The sequence below is a fragment of the Cariama cristata genome, unplaced genomic scaffold (assembly GCF_000690535.1).
Source record: "Cariama cristata isolate BGI_N322 unplaced genomic scaffold, ASM69053v1 scaffold43631, whole genome shotgun sequence".
Lineage (NCBI taxonomy): Eukaryota > Metazoa > Chordata > Aves > Cariamiformes > Cariamidae > Cariama > Cariama cristata.
The window spans coordinates 2,497-19,932 of NW_009600689.1; the positions used below are offsets into that span (position 1 = coordinate 2,497).

The 17,436-nt window shown below is 45.6% G+C and overlaps 1 protein-coding gene across 1 annotated transcript; it reads left to right on the plus strand.

Annotated features, from left to right (window-relative positions):
* Positions 1–1,035: 1,035 nt before the first annotated feature.
* Positions 1,036–3,677, plus strand: LOC104154735 (gamma-aminobutyric acid receptor-associated protein-like 1; the record flags this gene model as incomplete). The annotated part of the gene is made up of 3 exons (XM_009710098.1): positions 1,036–1,114; positions 2,045–2,163; positions 3,612–3,677. Coding segments are annotated over 3 exons (264 nt in total), but the record flags the coding sequence as incomplete, so codon positions are not given.
* Between the last annotated feature and the right edge of the window lie 13,759 nt (positions 3,678–17,436).

A 17,436-nucleotide genomic window follows, 5' to 3' on the forward strand; every position in this document is an offset into this window, starting at 1 on the left:
TGAATCACATAATATATCTCCTACCAGTTCAAAAATACGTATCACAGAAAAAAAAAAAAAAAAAGAAAAACCAAACCAAACCTGCCTGCATGTTTTTTTCTGCACAACCCCAGTGGTTCCAAAGGTTTACAAGGGTTTTCATGGAAGGAGATCAGGTCACTTTGGAATACTTCCAGCTTCTGAGGTAAACACTTTGCCTAGCTCTGGTAACAAAAATTTTCCGGTAGCAGAAGATCTCTTGGTCTATTTGACCTTAAAGCTGCTGAGCTTCATGGTTTTCTGTGTCGTAATGACATTAGAATATAATGAGGATTAGTATTTTGTGTCAAAGCTGTCTGTGGGTCCAGCTGCCCGGATGGTAGCCTGTTTTTTAATTATTAGATATTTATATGAATAAAGAAATGTCCATAGCTATACAAAGTAGGGAAAATAACCTTAAAGAATATGAATTTCAGAGTAGAAGATAACTACTGAAGAAGTGGGGATTAAAAATAAAAAAAATTCCCCAATGAGCTGGAGTTTCTTTAATTCTTTTCTTCATTCTAGAGCACTTGGTATTGGTGAATGTAGAAATTAGGATGTGGGACTACTGGGAGTAGGGCTGATTTTGTGCCAGGCAGTTTGGAACTGTAAGCTGGAAAGAGTTCAGCTCACTTGTGATACTTCTTGTGTTCATGTATTAGCCTCCTGGCAGCTCCTTCGCACAAAATTAACCTGCGTTGGGACCATCAAGGTGACCTGATTTTTTTTTCTGCTGGCCATTATGGTTTCTTTTTATGTCTGTTCTAGTCTCCATTTTTCACTCTGCTGCAGTCCTGGGCTCCCAGCACAGCTATTGCTGGTGATTTTAAGTCTTCTTCTCACCTCTCTGTTCTTTAATGTTGTGTATTTGTTATATATTAAATAAATTTCTAAAGGCCTGGTAGCACCATCTCTCTCAAAGGGTAATATCCTTTTCCACTGATGCTTTTTGGTTCATTTCATTTTATGATGCTCACGGGTTGCTTCTTGCTTTCTCTCATTCTCTCTTTCCAGGTAATTGTGGAAAAAGCTCCAAAAGCCAGAGTGCCCGACTTAGATAAAAGGAAGTATCTTGTGCCTTCTGACCTCACAGGTAACAAAGTCTACCTCCTTTCTTCCTGATTTTCAGTGAGAAGGTATCAGAAGTGTTTTTCACTCTATGATCAGCACCAAGAAGATATGCAGGCAGGTTCAACATCTTATCGTTACCCCAGTTTACCTGGCTGTCCATGTTATATTTACGTACTTTACAGCCTGAATTACAACATGGAAGTTCTCTGAGATCTTCTGAGGCATCCCAGTGGCTTAGCTAACATGTATGTGTCACAGCTGACTTCTCGCCGTGATGAAAATGGCTGAATTGTGTATCATAGGCAGCAGCGTAATCATCAGTCAATGATGACCTAGCTGCAGAGTTGCCAGAGGCTGTGTCGTTGTTGCAGGAAGAGACATCCTTGAAATAGTCCCATTGTGGTTGGAGTCATGGCTACAAAGTTCCTTTTCGGAATTACATTGCGATTACATTTGTTTTCATTTGAGAACACAAATGAGTTAAAGGAACAGCATTCGTTTTTCTCGCAGTATGTGCAACATAGCTCAAGAAAATAGTAAGGAATTTATTTTCGGGAATGGTATGACTGTTTACACAAGGCTAAATTCTCTAAGGTGTCTTTGGTCTATCGGATTTAAAGGTTCAGCTAGTTAGAGGTCTTCCCACCAATCCTTGCAGCGGAGCATTTCATACCATAGTAGGTGGAGTGTGGATTTGGAGGGTACGCGGCCTGAGGTATGTACCTGAGAAACTGCCACCTCTGAGTGGACTGGCTGCTAATGTGGTTACAATCGTGAAGTTACTGCTTTCTTTCCTGCATTGTTCATTTTTCCCTACTTTTTACATGTAGCATGTGACTTCCACCATCAAAAGAAAACAACCGTGGTTAGGGTAAAAAAAAAAAAAAAAAGGCTAAAAAAAACCCAAAACATTCTTTCTACATCTAAGGCATTCTCCTCTGTTCCTCTTCAGTTGGCCAATTCTACTTCTTAATCCGAAAGCGGATCCACCTGAGGCCAGAAGATGCCCTGTTCTTCTTCGTCAATAATACCATCCCTCCCACCAGTGCTACCATGGGCCAGCTGTATGAGGTAAGCCTGGCCCACCTCTTTCTCCTTTTCTTGGACTATCCAGAAGAATGCATATCCCCACTGAAGGACAACTGAGGACTACTCAGCTGGCAGGGGGTGCAGCTTGGTCACAGGTGCCTGAACACGGGACCCTCCTGGCCTGGGCTGTAGCCCATCATCTGTTGAGGGTAATTCCAGCCTGCAGTTATAAAGAGGAGCCCAGGGAGCCTCATCAGTGTAACTCATTGCTAGTTGAAATGGTTGTCGTGTCAGGTGGTAAATACTTGCCCCAGCAGTGATAAGTTGGTCCTACTACTTTAACAAAGTATTTGAAATAAACCACTTTCTTATTTATATTTCAGAGAAAAGTTTGTGTGTGGGGCCGGGGGTGAGGGTAGAACACATGCACTAGCTTTCCTGTTTATACAAAAGATATTTCCTTTTAGCCAGTAGAACACAGTATCACTGAGCAACCACCTATCTGTAAATACGTTGTCAAGGAACATTTATTCTTTGTTCAGAATTACTTTTTCATCGCTTGTACTGTCTGTGTGAGGACGTTGTAGGACACTGTGAACATTGCTGCCCAGCATTTCTACTGAACAGTGTTATTTGATCGATCTTAAAGGCATATTCTATGCCCATCAGAGGAATGTTCCTCAGTTATATAGCCATTATATCATGGCTGGTTTGCAACCTGCATTGATTTCTCCTTGATTTCTCCTTCTGCGGTGTTAGTGTGTTATAATAGGAGAGCTCCAGTATGGTGCTGTGAGCCTCGTTTGACCCGTCACTTTTTGACAATAACTGGTCAATTTGTATGTGGACTGATGAAGATAATATAAGATTAACACACACAGGGAGTTTTCCAAATCTGGACGTGTAGGAGGAAGGTATGTCTGAGTGTCCAGAGCTGAGATCAGGACTCTCTTCCTGGCAATCTGCAGACTTTTTGTGTTGGCGTAATCACTTAACATCTCATCTTTACTGCCCGTATGTAAAACAGGACTAGAAATACAACCACTTGTCAAAGTGTTCTGAAAAACAACAAATATAACCACTTTTACCAAATACTGAAGCATCTAGAGGTGATTTTGACTTGTTAAAGCCTTCCGAGTCTCTCCTCTCAAGCTTAAGGCCATTCCAGTGTTGAGATTCTGCCACACAGTCTGCAAGTCAGAGCTGTTTCTGTTGCGTGTTTGCAGCACGCTCTGGCTGTGACTCTTCAAGTAAATTCACTGTGTCCAGAAATGGGACATGCCTGAATTTAGAAGTGGAGCGGTGGCCTGAGAGAGGGAGTTGCTACACACGCTCTTTGGTACAAGGAAGTGAAGCCTTTGATGTAAAGGGGGAGAAACAGGAAAGAGAGGTTATGCCTGCTTGTTACAATGATCTTTTGGTTGGGCTTTTTCACGTGTAGTGAGTTACAGGGCTTTGGTTTGTTACTTTCTCCCTTTCTCTCCTTGCAGGATAACCACGAGGAGGACTATTTTCTCTATGTGGCCTACAGCGATGAGAGCGTCTATGGCAAGTGAGCACCAGCCCCTCAGGCATGCAAGCGAGATGGACTGATGGAATGGACGGGGGGGGGGGGGATGTTGGAGAGGAGGAAGGAGGGTGCCTGAGAAGAGGGGAAGAGAACCAGAAGTGAACCACATGCACAATGCCATCACCTTCCATGCATTAATTATAACCATTATTTTTTAAATTGAGGGGAGGGAGGGTAGGGGGACAGTGTATGAAAGGGTGAATTGAAAGGCTAACAAGGGGTTCTGCGCTGAAGGATGGGGAGACTCCACTGTTCATAGTTCTTCTCTTGACACAGTTAGCCAGTACTGGAGTCTTCCAGACAAGCCAGTGTGGTGGAGCTCCGGGAGAGTGACTGGGCAGGATGGTCATTTTTGTATAACCCATTCACTGGATGAAGAAGGCATGCCATGTATTGTACGCTGACCTTGTCACGCCTTGCCCATGCCATGGGCTGCACTCCTGTGAGCATTCAGTGAGCTGTGAAATACTTCAGTCTGCCCACACAAGGTTGTCCTGTGCTGACCGTCTTCACTCCGACTGCTACCTGTGAAGCGTTCCAAAAGTATTGTGTTTACCATCACTTACATCAGTATTAGAAGGGCTAACTCTGGGGGCTGGGAACCTCTCAGCTGTGAGATGTGAAGGTTGGGGAGAAGAAGGAAGGATGATGGGTTTTTTCCATTGTTGCTTTAATTGCAAGTGCTGGATAGAAAATTAGAGACGAGCGTTTCGTTCTTTTCGGTGAAGTCAACTGATAAACTTGTAAGCACAGGGCTAGAAAGGACCTCAAGAGAATGACTAGCCCACTCCAGCTCTGAGACAGGACTGAGTGTACCAAACATGTCCACTGTGGTTGCTCATCAAACTTGTTCTTAGGGAACTTCACTGAGGCAGATCCTGGCAGCTGCTGAGATTGTCTGTTCAGTTCCTAGCTAGCCTACAAGTAAGAGAGCTTTTCTTGCCACCTAACTTTAGTCTCCCTTGCTGTGCATTAAGACAACTAACTACTAGTGGTCTTACTATTGATGAACACAGAAAATTACCTATCAGCGTTGTCCTTGTACCAGTCTTCTGCAGATCTGAAGCTGGCAGAAGTTCTGTGGGTTTAGCCTTCCCTTCGATCTCTCATCCCTGTACAGCCCTCGCACCACATGCACAAGTGGAAGAAATCAGTCGCTGCCACATGTGATTTGCTGGCTTTTTGTAACTGGACAGCAGTGTCACTCTTTGCCACAAGAGACGTGCTTTTAGACTTGAAGGGGAAGGGGAATAGATTCTCTGTAGATTTTCTTTTTAATTATTTTATTTTAAGCCAGTGTTGTTCTTAGAAAGGTACCAGATAGATGCTGTGCTGTGCAAGCCTTATGCTGTCATGCCAAAGCAGTTTCTTCCCAGTGGCTCAAACAGGAGATCTTCCCATAACTGCCATAACTCTGATGAAGGGATGGGGTTTGGGGAGTGAGCTGACTTTCAGGAAGATTCTGGGGTTTTATCTAAAAATCTGAAAACTGGACCTGAATTACTGTAAACATTCCTACGTTTAAGAGAGGGACGAAGAGGGAGGAAAATACAAGAAGAATGAAGAAGACAGGCACATTCTAAAATAAGTTGAAGGTGTTTGCTCTATTTACATGAAGTTAGATCTCAGTTCCCTGCATTCCTCAGGAATGAGAAATCAAGATGAGTGCTCCTCTGATTGTGGAAGACAGGAAATCAGGTTTCAGCTTTCTTTGACTTGTTCCACAGAGGTACATGGAGCAGAAGAGCAGACCGGGAGTGTGAAGTGGGAGTCACTGGCACAACTGGGAGAAGGTCAGGGAGGGCAGGAGGGTCAGTGCCCATGTGGTATGGGAAGCAGCAGAAGAATGAGAGAGAAGGGAGGGACCGCAAAGGATGTAGACAGAGTAGTTGTAACAGGCAGAGAGAAAATGGGGGAATAAAGGATGAAATGGGTCGGTTAGCATTCCCGGTTTTTCATCTTGAACTTCAGGTTTGCTGTTCCATCATGTGTTCATCTGGAATAAATGCGTTTGGATGAGTTGTACCTACTGCCAACTTAGATAACTTTAGTTTCTGCCTGCAGTGCTCAGTCCTCTCTTTTGGGTCCACTCTCCTCCAGTTAGCAGGCACTTTTCGCATCTTTTGGGTGCAAATCTGCATCAGTCTCTTGTTCTAGGAAGCTCTGAATGTTCTGAAGCAGAGAACAGACCCAGGAGGCTTTCTAGGGTAAAAGACAAGATGCGGGCAGATGGTGTGCATCTCTCTGCCGCGGTCCCACTTGCTCACGCGCATGCTGCCAAGCATGTGGTTGTATGTTGTCTCAAATGAGCCCGTGCTTAGGCACGCTCAGGGGAGAAAGAGTTGGCATCTGGGGTGCTTTTGTGTTCAGACCTCCCTTCCCCTCCCACTGCTCGGTTTATAAGTGACATGTATGGGACTAATCTCAGCCGTTTGTTACATGTAGAGTTTACAGTTTAATTTAGTTATTTTATGGTTCTTTTAACTGGATTGTGACATTTACTTCTGTTTTTGCGCTAGCCTGGTATTGTACGAGGTAATGATGGTAATTCTTTTTTGTGTTGGTTAGCTGCAGGTTCTTGTAAAATAAAGTTCATACTACTTGAGCTAAATCAACCAATCAATAAAGACACATTTGAAAATCACAGGCTTGGTCCAAAATGGGTGAGTAGCATTTCTTCCCGATGTGGGCTTGTAAATAAAGGGACAGCTTTGCCAGAACTTCTTGCTGCTACTTTTTTCCAGAACCCCAAGGTTTACTCTGTCCTGTCTACCAGGACAAGTCATTCCTCTCCTTTTTTTGGTTATGTTGTCACACACACACCCTCTTACCTGGCTATGTCTTGCTATGCCACCAATGTGGACTTTAATTAGACCTGGATGACATGAGAAGGTCTTAAGAAGTGTAATGGGTGCACTGGGGCATGCTCTGCCATTTTGAGGCCCTGAGCAGTCCTAGCCAGCTGACGGGGCCCCAAGGGCACCACCAGCCCTGACTGTCCCTGCCAGGGCCACCCATCACCCTGCCCATGGCCCAGGACCCCATCTCAACCCCCCCAAGGCTGTCAGCCCTTGTCCGAGCAATGCCACGGTTGGGCTGGTCTCCAACTCCCCACAGCCCTGCCGTGCCCAGCCATAAGCCCCACTGAGCCAGGCCCACGGGCCCAGCCTCAGCCCATCCCCATCCCCACAGCCCTGTGATCATTGGGCCTGATCCTGCCATCTTGATCAAGATTCCCATCTTGACCTGCCTCATCACCATGATGAGCCTTATGGTTGGGGCTTGTGCCTGTGCCTGGCCACCATCCCTGGGCCTGCCCCGCTTCCCCTCTTGGGAGCAGTGGGATGAGTCCCGTGGTGTCTTGCTGGCCATGTGCCTCAGGGTGCCACTAGCGCTCACGGCCCCATGACAGCTGTGGGCAGAGGGTGTCGGGGAGTCCCATGGGGAGGTCCCTCTGTGCCTCAGGGCCCTCGAAAGATAGGAGAAGCAGAGATAAGGAAATCTAGGACTCCTTGAAAAGTAAGCCTGTGGTAGCAGCAGATCTAGGCTGCTTTTCCTTCTGGATATTTGCACACTGAGAGGGAACAAGTCCTGCTGGGAGCTGGCAAGACCAGCAGGCACCATTTGCTCAGTGCCATAATTTCGCATCAGGCACTGGCAGCACATGAGGAGGAAAGGGATGGGTGCTGTCATCTGAGGAAGCAGCGAGAGACATGCCGCTTCTTCCACCTCCTCTCTCCTCCTTGTTGCCTGTGGTTCATGCAGGTGCCGCTGGCCGGAGTGGCAGAAACAAGCCATGCTGATGCTGCAGAGGAGCAACCGTCAGCTCTCACCCTGCCGTGCACTGAGCGAGGGAGTTGCTTTGCGTACTGACGTCAAGAATTACAACACTGAAAGCCACAGGAATAAAACTTGCTAGGCCCAATAGGATCTTCTCTTCCCCACTGCATACAAGGTGGAGCCACAGCGTGAACTTTTGTTTGTGGAGAGGCAGTAACTCATCTTGCACCATGTAAACTTGGAGCCTGCCCATAGCCACCACTGTGAGTAAATCAAGCTCTGCCCGTATGATAGGAGGATGCTGTGACTCTAGCCAGATGGCCAGAGATCAGCTAAAAGCTTATACTATCAGCTGATACTTCATCAGCTTCAAACATAGTGCACATTTTGCTGTCTAGCTTGTGGTATTGTCTGCTGGCTCAAGTAGAAAACCGCTATGGAGTATGCCTGAGCAGGACTCTCCCACTCCCCCCCCTCACTCCTTTCCTGGGAAAATGGTGCATCGGTGATGCTTGTACCTGCCATGATGCTTTGCATGTTTGTGTCAGTGCCATCGCTGAGAGAAACAGCATTTGCTGGATGGGATTTGCCTGGTCCATATGTGAAATGTTAGCCTGTGTTCAAAGGCTGTCACCTTTAGTCTATGGGTTATAGAAATGGGATTGGAGCAAGGCCTGGGGGAAACTAGGGACTCAGCTGGTTAAGCGAGGTTAAGTGATTAATACTCTGCCTTGGACACTATCGCTGCACCTGGGCTCCTCTTGCCAGTCATCCTGATGCTTGCTTTAGAAGTAAACACTCTCCTGGAGCAGAGACTACCTAAAGAAAGGGATGACCTGGAGCATTACGGCCTGACAACGCTGTGAAGGATATCTGGGCTAACAGAAAAGGTCCCAGCTTATACTAAAGGCTGATCTTTCTGCTTCCGTAAAACAATCATATCCAAGATGAAAGAAACACTGATTAAAACAGAAATAAGACTACCAGCGGGACAAACTCCAGCTCATTCCTGTCACTCAATCTTGGATAAACACTCCCCCAGGATGAGCCACCAAGTGTGACTAGAGAGCTCATTGCCGGCACGGCACTTGCAGGACTGACCCCGGCAAAGCACGGCTGACCACGAACAGCAGCTGCTCCAGCTTGCACTGCCAATCTTTTGGAGGATATTGCAAGTCCCATGGTATTTATGTTTGTGGAAGCTTGCAGGCGTCCCAAAGCACAGCTCATGCCTGGATATACATGTGTTACAGGAGTCAGTTAATATTCTCCCAAAAAAAGCTGGATCTTGCAGCACCTTTCTGTAAAGTAAGGGTCTGATTCTCCCTGATTCTGCCCTCTGACCAATGTTATCTGGATGTTGTATTGTTCTTTTGGAATGAAAAGACTGCTAATAAGTGCTGTAAATAGTGATATGTGGAAGCAGCAGGAGAACATAAAGATCCTCATTTTTGAGTGAGGGCATTGCTAGAACTGCATTAAGCTTGAATGCACTGGATTATGAGCTGAAGGAAAAACTGATCTGATTCATCCCTCGTCCACATTTTTTCCCCCCTATTGCATAGAGGAGTCTTTGTCAGAGCTCAGGATCCTGTTTTGGCTTTTTCCCACAATCATCTCTAATCATCTGAGCCATCTCCTGCAGTGTCCACACACCACTCAGGAACCTAGAGAGCTTTCAGGAGGTAGCCGTCCCTGTGACCTTTAGCAGAACATTCTCCTAGCCCTTGGTGCACCTTACCATCCTTGACCCAATTCATAGAACTGTTTCAGTCAGCATTCCCCCTCATCTTTGCTAGTTTGCTACTTGACCCCTTTGGAATAGTCTTCTGTGCAGCAGCATGCCTTTAGGTCAGTGAATATAAATACCTACTGCTTGCAGACCATGTAACATTTTGCTGTATATTGGGGCAAAAGCATCCCCATTCAGTGTTCCCAGCACGCGTAACAAGTGCATGGCAAGTCTCACAACTGCCACCAAATCTACAGCCTGTTTCCTTCCTGCTGGAAATCTGGCTTTGCTTTCCCAGATATGATCTCATCTGCCGGTGCTCAGCACTACAGATGCTGTTCCCAAAGGACTGATGGAGTTGTCTAGAAGCACAGGGGGTCTGAAGGAGGATGACAGCTGCCTGGGGAACTTGGGAGCGTCTCCTAATGTATCAGGGAGATCAGGTGTTGATGGTATATATCCTTCTGCAAACTGAGTCCTCCTTCTTGAAGTAAACCCTTTACCTTTTCTTCAGCTTGTAGCTGAGACTGGCTCTGCCTCTTCTCTCTTCCAATATCCTATTATTCCTCCAGTAGCACCTGCCCTTTTTCCCCTCAGGGTGCAGCAAGATTAGCAGGAACAGAAAGCTTTCCTTACCCTTTGATGGCCTACCCAGCCATCTTCTCTCTCACAGGAGACAACAGAAGGCTGAGATGTGCTCTGATGCAGCAGCATCACCTATGACCATTACCTGGGGTGCAAAGATACTTTGCTGCCAAACATACAGTGAGCAGGGCTGAAAATGCCTCACATCAAATAGGCAAAGTCATTGCATGTCATCCCACAACAAATACACACCTGTGAACACACCACCTTGACCACCCACACAGAAGTGTAGGCTACTTCCTGCACCTTGTGCTGGAAATACCACACCATAACAGCCCCTTAGAGAAGAACTTGGGGGTACCAGTAGATGAAAAGCTGGATATGACCTGGCAATGTGTGTTGGCAGCCCAGAAAGCCAACTGTATCCTGGGCTGCATCCAAAGCAGCGTGACGGGCAGGTCGAGGGAGGGGATTCTGCCCCTCTACTCCACTCTGGTGAGACCCTCCTGCAGTACTGCCTTCAGCTCTGGGGTCCTCAGCACAAGAAGGACATGTACCTGTTGGAGTGAGTCCAGAGGAGGCCATGAAGATGATCTGAGGGCTGGAGCACCTCTGCTGTGAGGACAGGCTGAGAGAGTTGGGGTTGTTCAGTCTGGAGAAGAGAAGGCTCTGGGGAGACCTTAGAGCAGCCTTCCAGTACCTAAAGGGGCCGACAAGAAAGCTGGGGAGGGACTTTTTAGCAAGGCCTGTTGTGACAGGACAAGGGATAATGGTTTTCAACTAAAGGAAGGTAGATTTAGACTAGATATAAGTAAGAAATTTTTCACAATGAGGTTGGTGAAACACTGGCACGGATTGCCCAGAGAGGTGGTAGATGCCCCATCCCTGGTCACATTCAAGGTCAGACTGGATGGGGCTCTGAGCAACCTGATCTAGCTGAAGATGTCCCTGGTCATTGCAGGGGGGTTGGACTGGATGACCCTTAAAGGTTCCTTCCAATCTAAAGCATTCTATGATTCTATGCTCACCACAGATGCACTTGTACACACACGTACCTTTTTCACCATGCCTCATACCATATTAAACGCACATACATCTTCATATGCTGCACTGACCACATCAGGAATATTACCATGTCAAAAGCCACTCTGTGGCTTCAGTTGTACCCCATGCTACAGTGAATTTGCCTGCCTTCCCATGATATGCTGCCAAAAACCACGTGTTTCCTATACTGAGCCTGCAACTACGCAAAACATACCAATCTGGCAGTGTTCACCTGAAGCACACATAAGCAGAAGGGATGTTAATGGAGACAGTGATATACACTGTATTCTTATAGTTCAACTCCTCACACAGATAGCAAGTTTGGAAAACAGTCCAGAAAGGAAAGAAAAAGTAAGGTGTATGCCCACACCGAACGTGACACTTTAGAGGCCTGAAGCACAGCCATTCTGGCAAGTACAGTGTATACAGGCAATCAAGAAAGAAATCCAGCAAAATATATGCCTGTGCATATTAGCTTTCGCCCAGCGTTTAGGATGATGGTCAAACATGCATTGTCTGCTAACATGTATTCAGCGCAATTGGAGGCAACAGCCATGTGCTGAAAACGGCCACTGAGAAGTGGAAATTCATAGGGAAGGAGAGCGTAATATACAATTATGGACTTCAGGTGGTTACAGAAAAGTTTGCAAGGCTAAAAATGGGAGAGAAAAAAGAACCTGGAGTGCTCAAAAAAGGTACTAAACTCCCTTTTATCTATGGAGTGCAAAGGATGCCAAGAAAGCATCAGGTCATAGGAAATCTTGGAGGAAAGCAGCCCACTACCTACAGTCATTTTTCAGAGGTGAAGAAACAGTGGTCCCTCTTCCTCTATCCTTTGCAACTGAAGGTGAAAATTAAGAGTCTGGAAAAGCAGGATCCTTCTGACTAGGACTGGATTGGGTTGGGAGAACAGGAGGGACCAGGGCAGTGATCGTCCCCCTGTACTCAGCACTGGTGAGGACGCACCTCGAGTGCTGTGTCCAGTTCTGGGCCCTGCACTTCAAGAAAGCCCTTGAGGTGCTGGAGCGAGTCCAGAGAAGGGCAATGAAGGTGGTGAAGGGCCTGGATGATAAGCCTTATGCGGTTGTTTAGCCTGGAGAAGAGGAGGCTGAGGGGAGACCTGATCGCTCTCTACAACGACCTGAAAGGAGGGTGTAGCGAGGTGGGGGTCAGCCTCTTCTCTCGGGCAGCTGGTAACAAGACGAGGGCATAGGCTCAAACTGCACCAGGGGAAGTTCAGGCTAGAAATGAGGAGGCATTTCTTCACAGAAAGGGTCTTTAGGCATTGGAATGGGCTGCCCAGGGAGGTGGTGGAGTCACCATCCCTGGAGGTGTTTAAGAAAAGACTGGACGTGGCATTCAGTGCCATGGTCTAGCTGACATGATGGTGTTAGGGCAAAGGTTGGACTCGATGATCCCAGAGGTCTCTTCTAACCAAATTGATTCTGTGATATGAGTGAACCTGGCAGAACTGTGTGGGAAGCCCAGCACTGGAATAACACAGTGGCTCCAAGGCAGGAGTGAAAAGATACAGGCAGCTTAGACTAATGCTAAAGGTATTGCTCCTCCTGAATTAGGTGGGTGGTGGCTCCAATGGGTACCTGTGCATTCCGACTGCTGTCACTGCCAGTAGAACTGCAGCTGCGTGTAAGGTTCATTCACAAAGCTGAGTGTCTGGTGAAGCCGTGGTTATTTACCCACCTCTCTTTCACTAGTCCTTTTGTGCATAGTCATTACAGTAACCACCCGAGCTCCCTGTGACCGTTGTACTACCTCAGTGCTATCAGTTAACCTCTTTGATCCTGGGTGCACAGTGGTACGGGACATCCTAAAAGCCCTTGCCTGACATCACACAGGAAATTTGTGGCAGGGTGAGGGAGTGGACAGTTATCACAGGGATGGTCCTTCTTTTTCTTAAGAGTTATTCTGAGCCCAAGAGCAAAATAAGCGTATAAATAAAGGAGTGGTATCACCGTGCAGACCCAAAGGACAACAGAGTCAAATATTTAGGAGAGAACAACTAGAAGACAATGGGCAAAGTAAGTCTTTTAGAATGAGAGCCAAGAAAGGCAGAAGTCAAGCTGCAATGCACTGTGTAAGAATATGTATAAAAATGATGGAGAAGATGCTAATACAGATTAGAATCTGAAATCAGTCTTTCTCCATTTTACTGTGATTGTTCAGATGTAACATTGCGATATTTCAGGTCTCGCTCACAGTTCATTTGTTCCAAGGGGCATATAACAGAAAATGAGCAGTGACAGGTCTGGTCATATTTCATTAGTTTGCATTTTATTACTTCACACTTATATAAGAAGTTCTACATGACAACCTCAGTCCTTTCGAAAATACTCATCTCTTCAACCTCACAGTGACCCAGTGGGGTAGCTCTTATTGTCTCCAGTTTGCTGCTGTGGGAATTGAGGCGCAGAGACGTGGCCTGGCTTGCCTTAAGGCCATACAATGAATTAGTGGCAGTTAGAAAAAAAAAAAAAAAGCCTTGTCTCCCTGATCTCTAGCACGTCTAATAACAGAACTATACTCAAGACACAGTAGAATTTGAAATGTGGATTCTGTATGTTCATATTATCTTTCATTAATGAGAGAAACCCCTCACCGTCTATGAGAACACAGCATTGTAACATTTCCAAGTTCTGCCATTTGTGGACTGGAAGAGCTCTGACTTCTTTGCCAGAACAAGAAACAAGAATGTAGCTCCTACTCTTGACCTACTGCCAAGAAAACACTGGTGAATTGTCTTTGAGCAACAGCTGTCTTCAAAGCTCATTGATACATTTTTCAGTGTCTTCTTTCTCTGGAACAAAAAAAAAAATCACAGTGCAAGCCTGGAAAAAAAAAGTGGATTTTTTCCTTGTCATTTACGTCTTGTTGGATTTTCTGGCAACATATAAGTATTCTGTATCTGCTCTTCTATTTTACTATGAACATGTTTTGTAAAATTTGCAAAAGGATTCAAATTATTTAGAAGCCTAAATGTCATTTTGAAGGAATTTAGACATTTAGCTGTAGATCTTCAGGGCTGAAGTCCTCCTCACTCTTGAAAATGCTGAAATAAATGCAACACTGTAGTCACAGACTTTCAGTAATATTTTGTTTTGTAGTATTTTTAAAGAGATAGTCACGTGACAAAGCAGAAAGAAATCTTGATGGTTTTGAAACTATATAGCCATATGCATCTGTGATTGTCTAGACACAAATCAGACATGAGATACTTTTGGAAATGTTATCCTTTTGAGATAGTATTTCTGGTTGAAAAAAAAAAATAAAGAGCATTTCAAAATCCATACATTTGCTGTGGATGACATGGAGATGAGTGTTAGAGTGTTTAACTGTTAGAGAAAATTGTCTTCCACTGTCTTGGCCTCAGAAGATGAGAAAGCTTATGCAGTGGTAGACTGCAGGCCCTACGGCTACCTAATAAAATGGAGAAGCAACATTAAGTTAACATCACTGCAGCGACAGATATTTTTGCTTCTTATAAAAGGTTTCAGGGTTTTTTTGCATTGAGGATGTCCTGTAAGAAAACTGCATTTCCCCAACTGAACCACAGGGGAAAATACCTTTTATTAAAACTTTGAATATTCCAGAAGGCAGAATCAAGTGCATATTTGGACCAACTTCTGAGCTCTGGAAAAATCACAAAGCTGCTAAGGCAGATTCATATTTTAGTATATTCTTGTAGTCTATTTTAGCATATTCTTTTACTGTAACATTCTCATATTTTTCCAGAAAGCAGAAAACACATCCAGGTAGTACATCCCAGGTAGCATGAGCTGCAGTTTAATGTAGTGCACTGACACTTCTCTTGACTCAGGCGTTGCAGGTCAGTCGCTCCCACAGCGTGGACATTTTCTCCTCTTTCTGCAGTCAGTGTTGGGTTGTCCAGACTACAAAAATCTCCTTGAAGGTACCTCCCTGCAAAGGATTCCTGGTCAGATTCTGCCTCCCAGAGAGGACCTGAACGTGTCACCTCGTCTAACAGCATATTCTTGAACAAGACAATAAAGAATTGTTTTTAAAAGGAAAGTAAGCTGTGCTGGGCAGTTTAGGGGGAGGTAGCCACAAGAAAAGAACACCACTCAGTGACTTAATATCTAAAATTTATTTACTCAGGGACATGGTATTAGTGGGTGGCTGGCAATTTCTAGATATGAAACATGCGTGCGCACACACACACATGCACTCTCTGCAGGACACACATGCCCCCAGCCAAAAACTCCAGTAAGACTGTGACTGGCACCATGGACTCAGGGCAACAACACTGTACTGAGCATAACTGGCAGGGTTTCTGTAACAGGGGGCTGCAGGGCTGCCATGCGTGCGAAGAGTCCGTGACCTGCACCATGCCAGTCACCGCTACTTCCACCTGACTCTGAAATGGATGTGGACAGCCCATGGTGTTCCAGAAACCTCAGCCTGTCACAGCCAGTCAGAAGATCCACGGCAGAGCACATGGCACCCCTGCTCAAGGAGATTTAAGAAAGAGTAACACCCACAAAGGGAAGAAGATATCTGAGGAGACACATGGAAGAAGATATTGCTGGGGACATGGCTGGAAATGCACCCTTGGAAGAAGCAGCTCCATGCCAGAGCAGGGACACACCTGAAGAACTATGGCTTGTGGAGAATCCATACCAGAGCAGGGACACCCCCAAAGGGACCCACGCCAGAGCAGAGGAAAATGAGTAGAACAGATGGAGAGAGAAACCATCACATTCCAGCCTCAGTATCCTGCACTGCTGATCACACCTCTGAAGGGACTGGGAGAGACCGAGTGTAATGCATGGCAAAAACAAGGGAAGTTGGGACCAGCAAGTGGTGGGAGTGGTCTTTGACTGAGGTTGAGCTGGGGGAAAAAGGAGGAAAAGTGTTTCCCTAAATGTTCCTTTAATTGTTTACTTTTTCTTTTGTTGTCAATATCTGAATCAGTAATCAAAATTTGCTCTAGTTGGCAATAAATTAGGTTAAATAAAATTCCCCATGTCAAGACTGCTTTGGCCATGACGAGTACACTTACTCCGGCTAGTAAAATTATCCAAGGCCTGCGTGTTGGCCCAGCTTGTACATGTGGCAGTTCCAGCTCAAGCTTAGCCTTCTGTATGGTGCTGTACATCTGGGGATGTGGTTACTTTCCTCAGCGACAATTGTTTTCACTATTTATTGCTGCCTGACTGAGATGGCCAGTAAGTCACGAATTACTTCATTTTCAAGTCAGCCTAGGCTGCTTTAGATTTCTCCATCTGTTAAGCCAATTAATGGTCTTTTCTGGGGTCACTCATATGTTACAAGGATGTAAAGTTGTTAAGAGTTCCTCTGTGCTTCTTGTTTCTATCCATTGCACACCTGAATTGGGGCAGATGTAGTTCAAGAGCTTTGGGAGAGCTTTCCCCATAACAGCTATTTGTGCTTTCCTTGTTTTTCCCAGTACATACCAGAATCATCTGAAGTGTTAAAGCTGGCAAAACAGTTCAGGTCTCATTTCGTCTGAGTGATAGTTTTGGGCAAGTTTCACCACATTGAAAAGCCTAGCCTCCATTTCCAAAGAATCTCGAAGCAATCTACAGTGATTGATACTAAAGTGGTGATTCTACTTACGGAAAGGCAGCTGTTCTTTGAGCTGCGGAAAACAATCATAGATCAGCTAGCTACAGGGTAGAAAATGCAGAGTAACATCAGGTCTCAGAAGCAGGAGGTGGGGGGATTCTGTCTGCTAGAACTGGGTCAACACTTTCATAGACTCATCCACTTTCAGAAATACTGAAGATAATTTACTATTATTCATAAGCTTAGTTTGAAAATGATTTTCTGTCTCCAAATAGCATGTTTTTGGATTGGAAATGTCAAAGATGTAAGCCGTGCGTAGTGTGGGAGTTTTAAAGGCAGAAAAATGGAAGGCTGAATTATATAATGAAATAACAGGGAAAGATTATATATGCTGGCTACAATTTGAGGATAGTGTGTTTTCTGGGTGTCCTGGTTTGGCTAAAACAGGACTATTTCTCCTTCCAGGTGTTTTTTGTTTCAGTTAAGTTTCTTCTAAGTGACTGCACTTTCTGAAAGTACAGCTACATGTTTTTTCAGATGCTGTCTGCATTTCAGGCCTGATAACGCTCGATGTTTATAGTTGCTACTGAAGTATCAGTCGGATTGGTACGCAGAATGGCCCATGTTTATACTTATCCCCATGAGAACCAAGGCCACTGCTGGCCCCCCTTTGTTAAGCAAGCAAAAAGTCGTAAAAGGGTGGCACCTGCGGAAGAGTGCAGACGGGACAGGTGACCAAAAACTGACCAACGAGGTATTCCATCCCATCCACGTCATCCTCAGTATAAAGCTAAGGGATCACCAGGGTCTCGCTCTCTTCTCTCATGGTCGGCATCCCTGTGGGACGCTGCTCGCTCTCCTGCCTCCGACCCCGATCCGTGCATTCCTGAATCCGGTTCCTGTCGGCTGTGCAGTCCGGTCCGGAATGTCTGGGTCCCTGCCCTGCTGCGGCAGCGGTGCGAGCCCCTGGGGGCTGCGGCCTGCAATCCCCCGTAACGGTTTTGTATACATTTCCTCTTATTTCCATTATTAGTAGTAT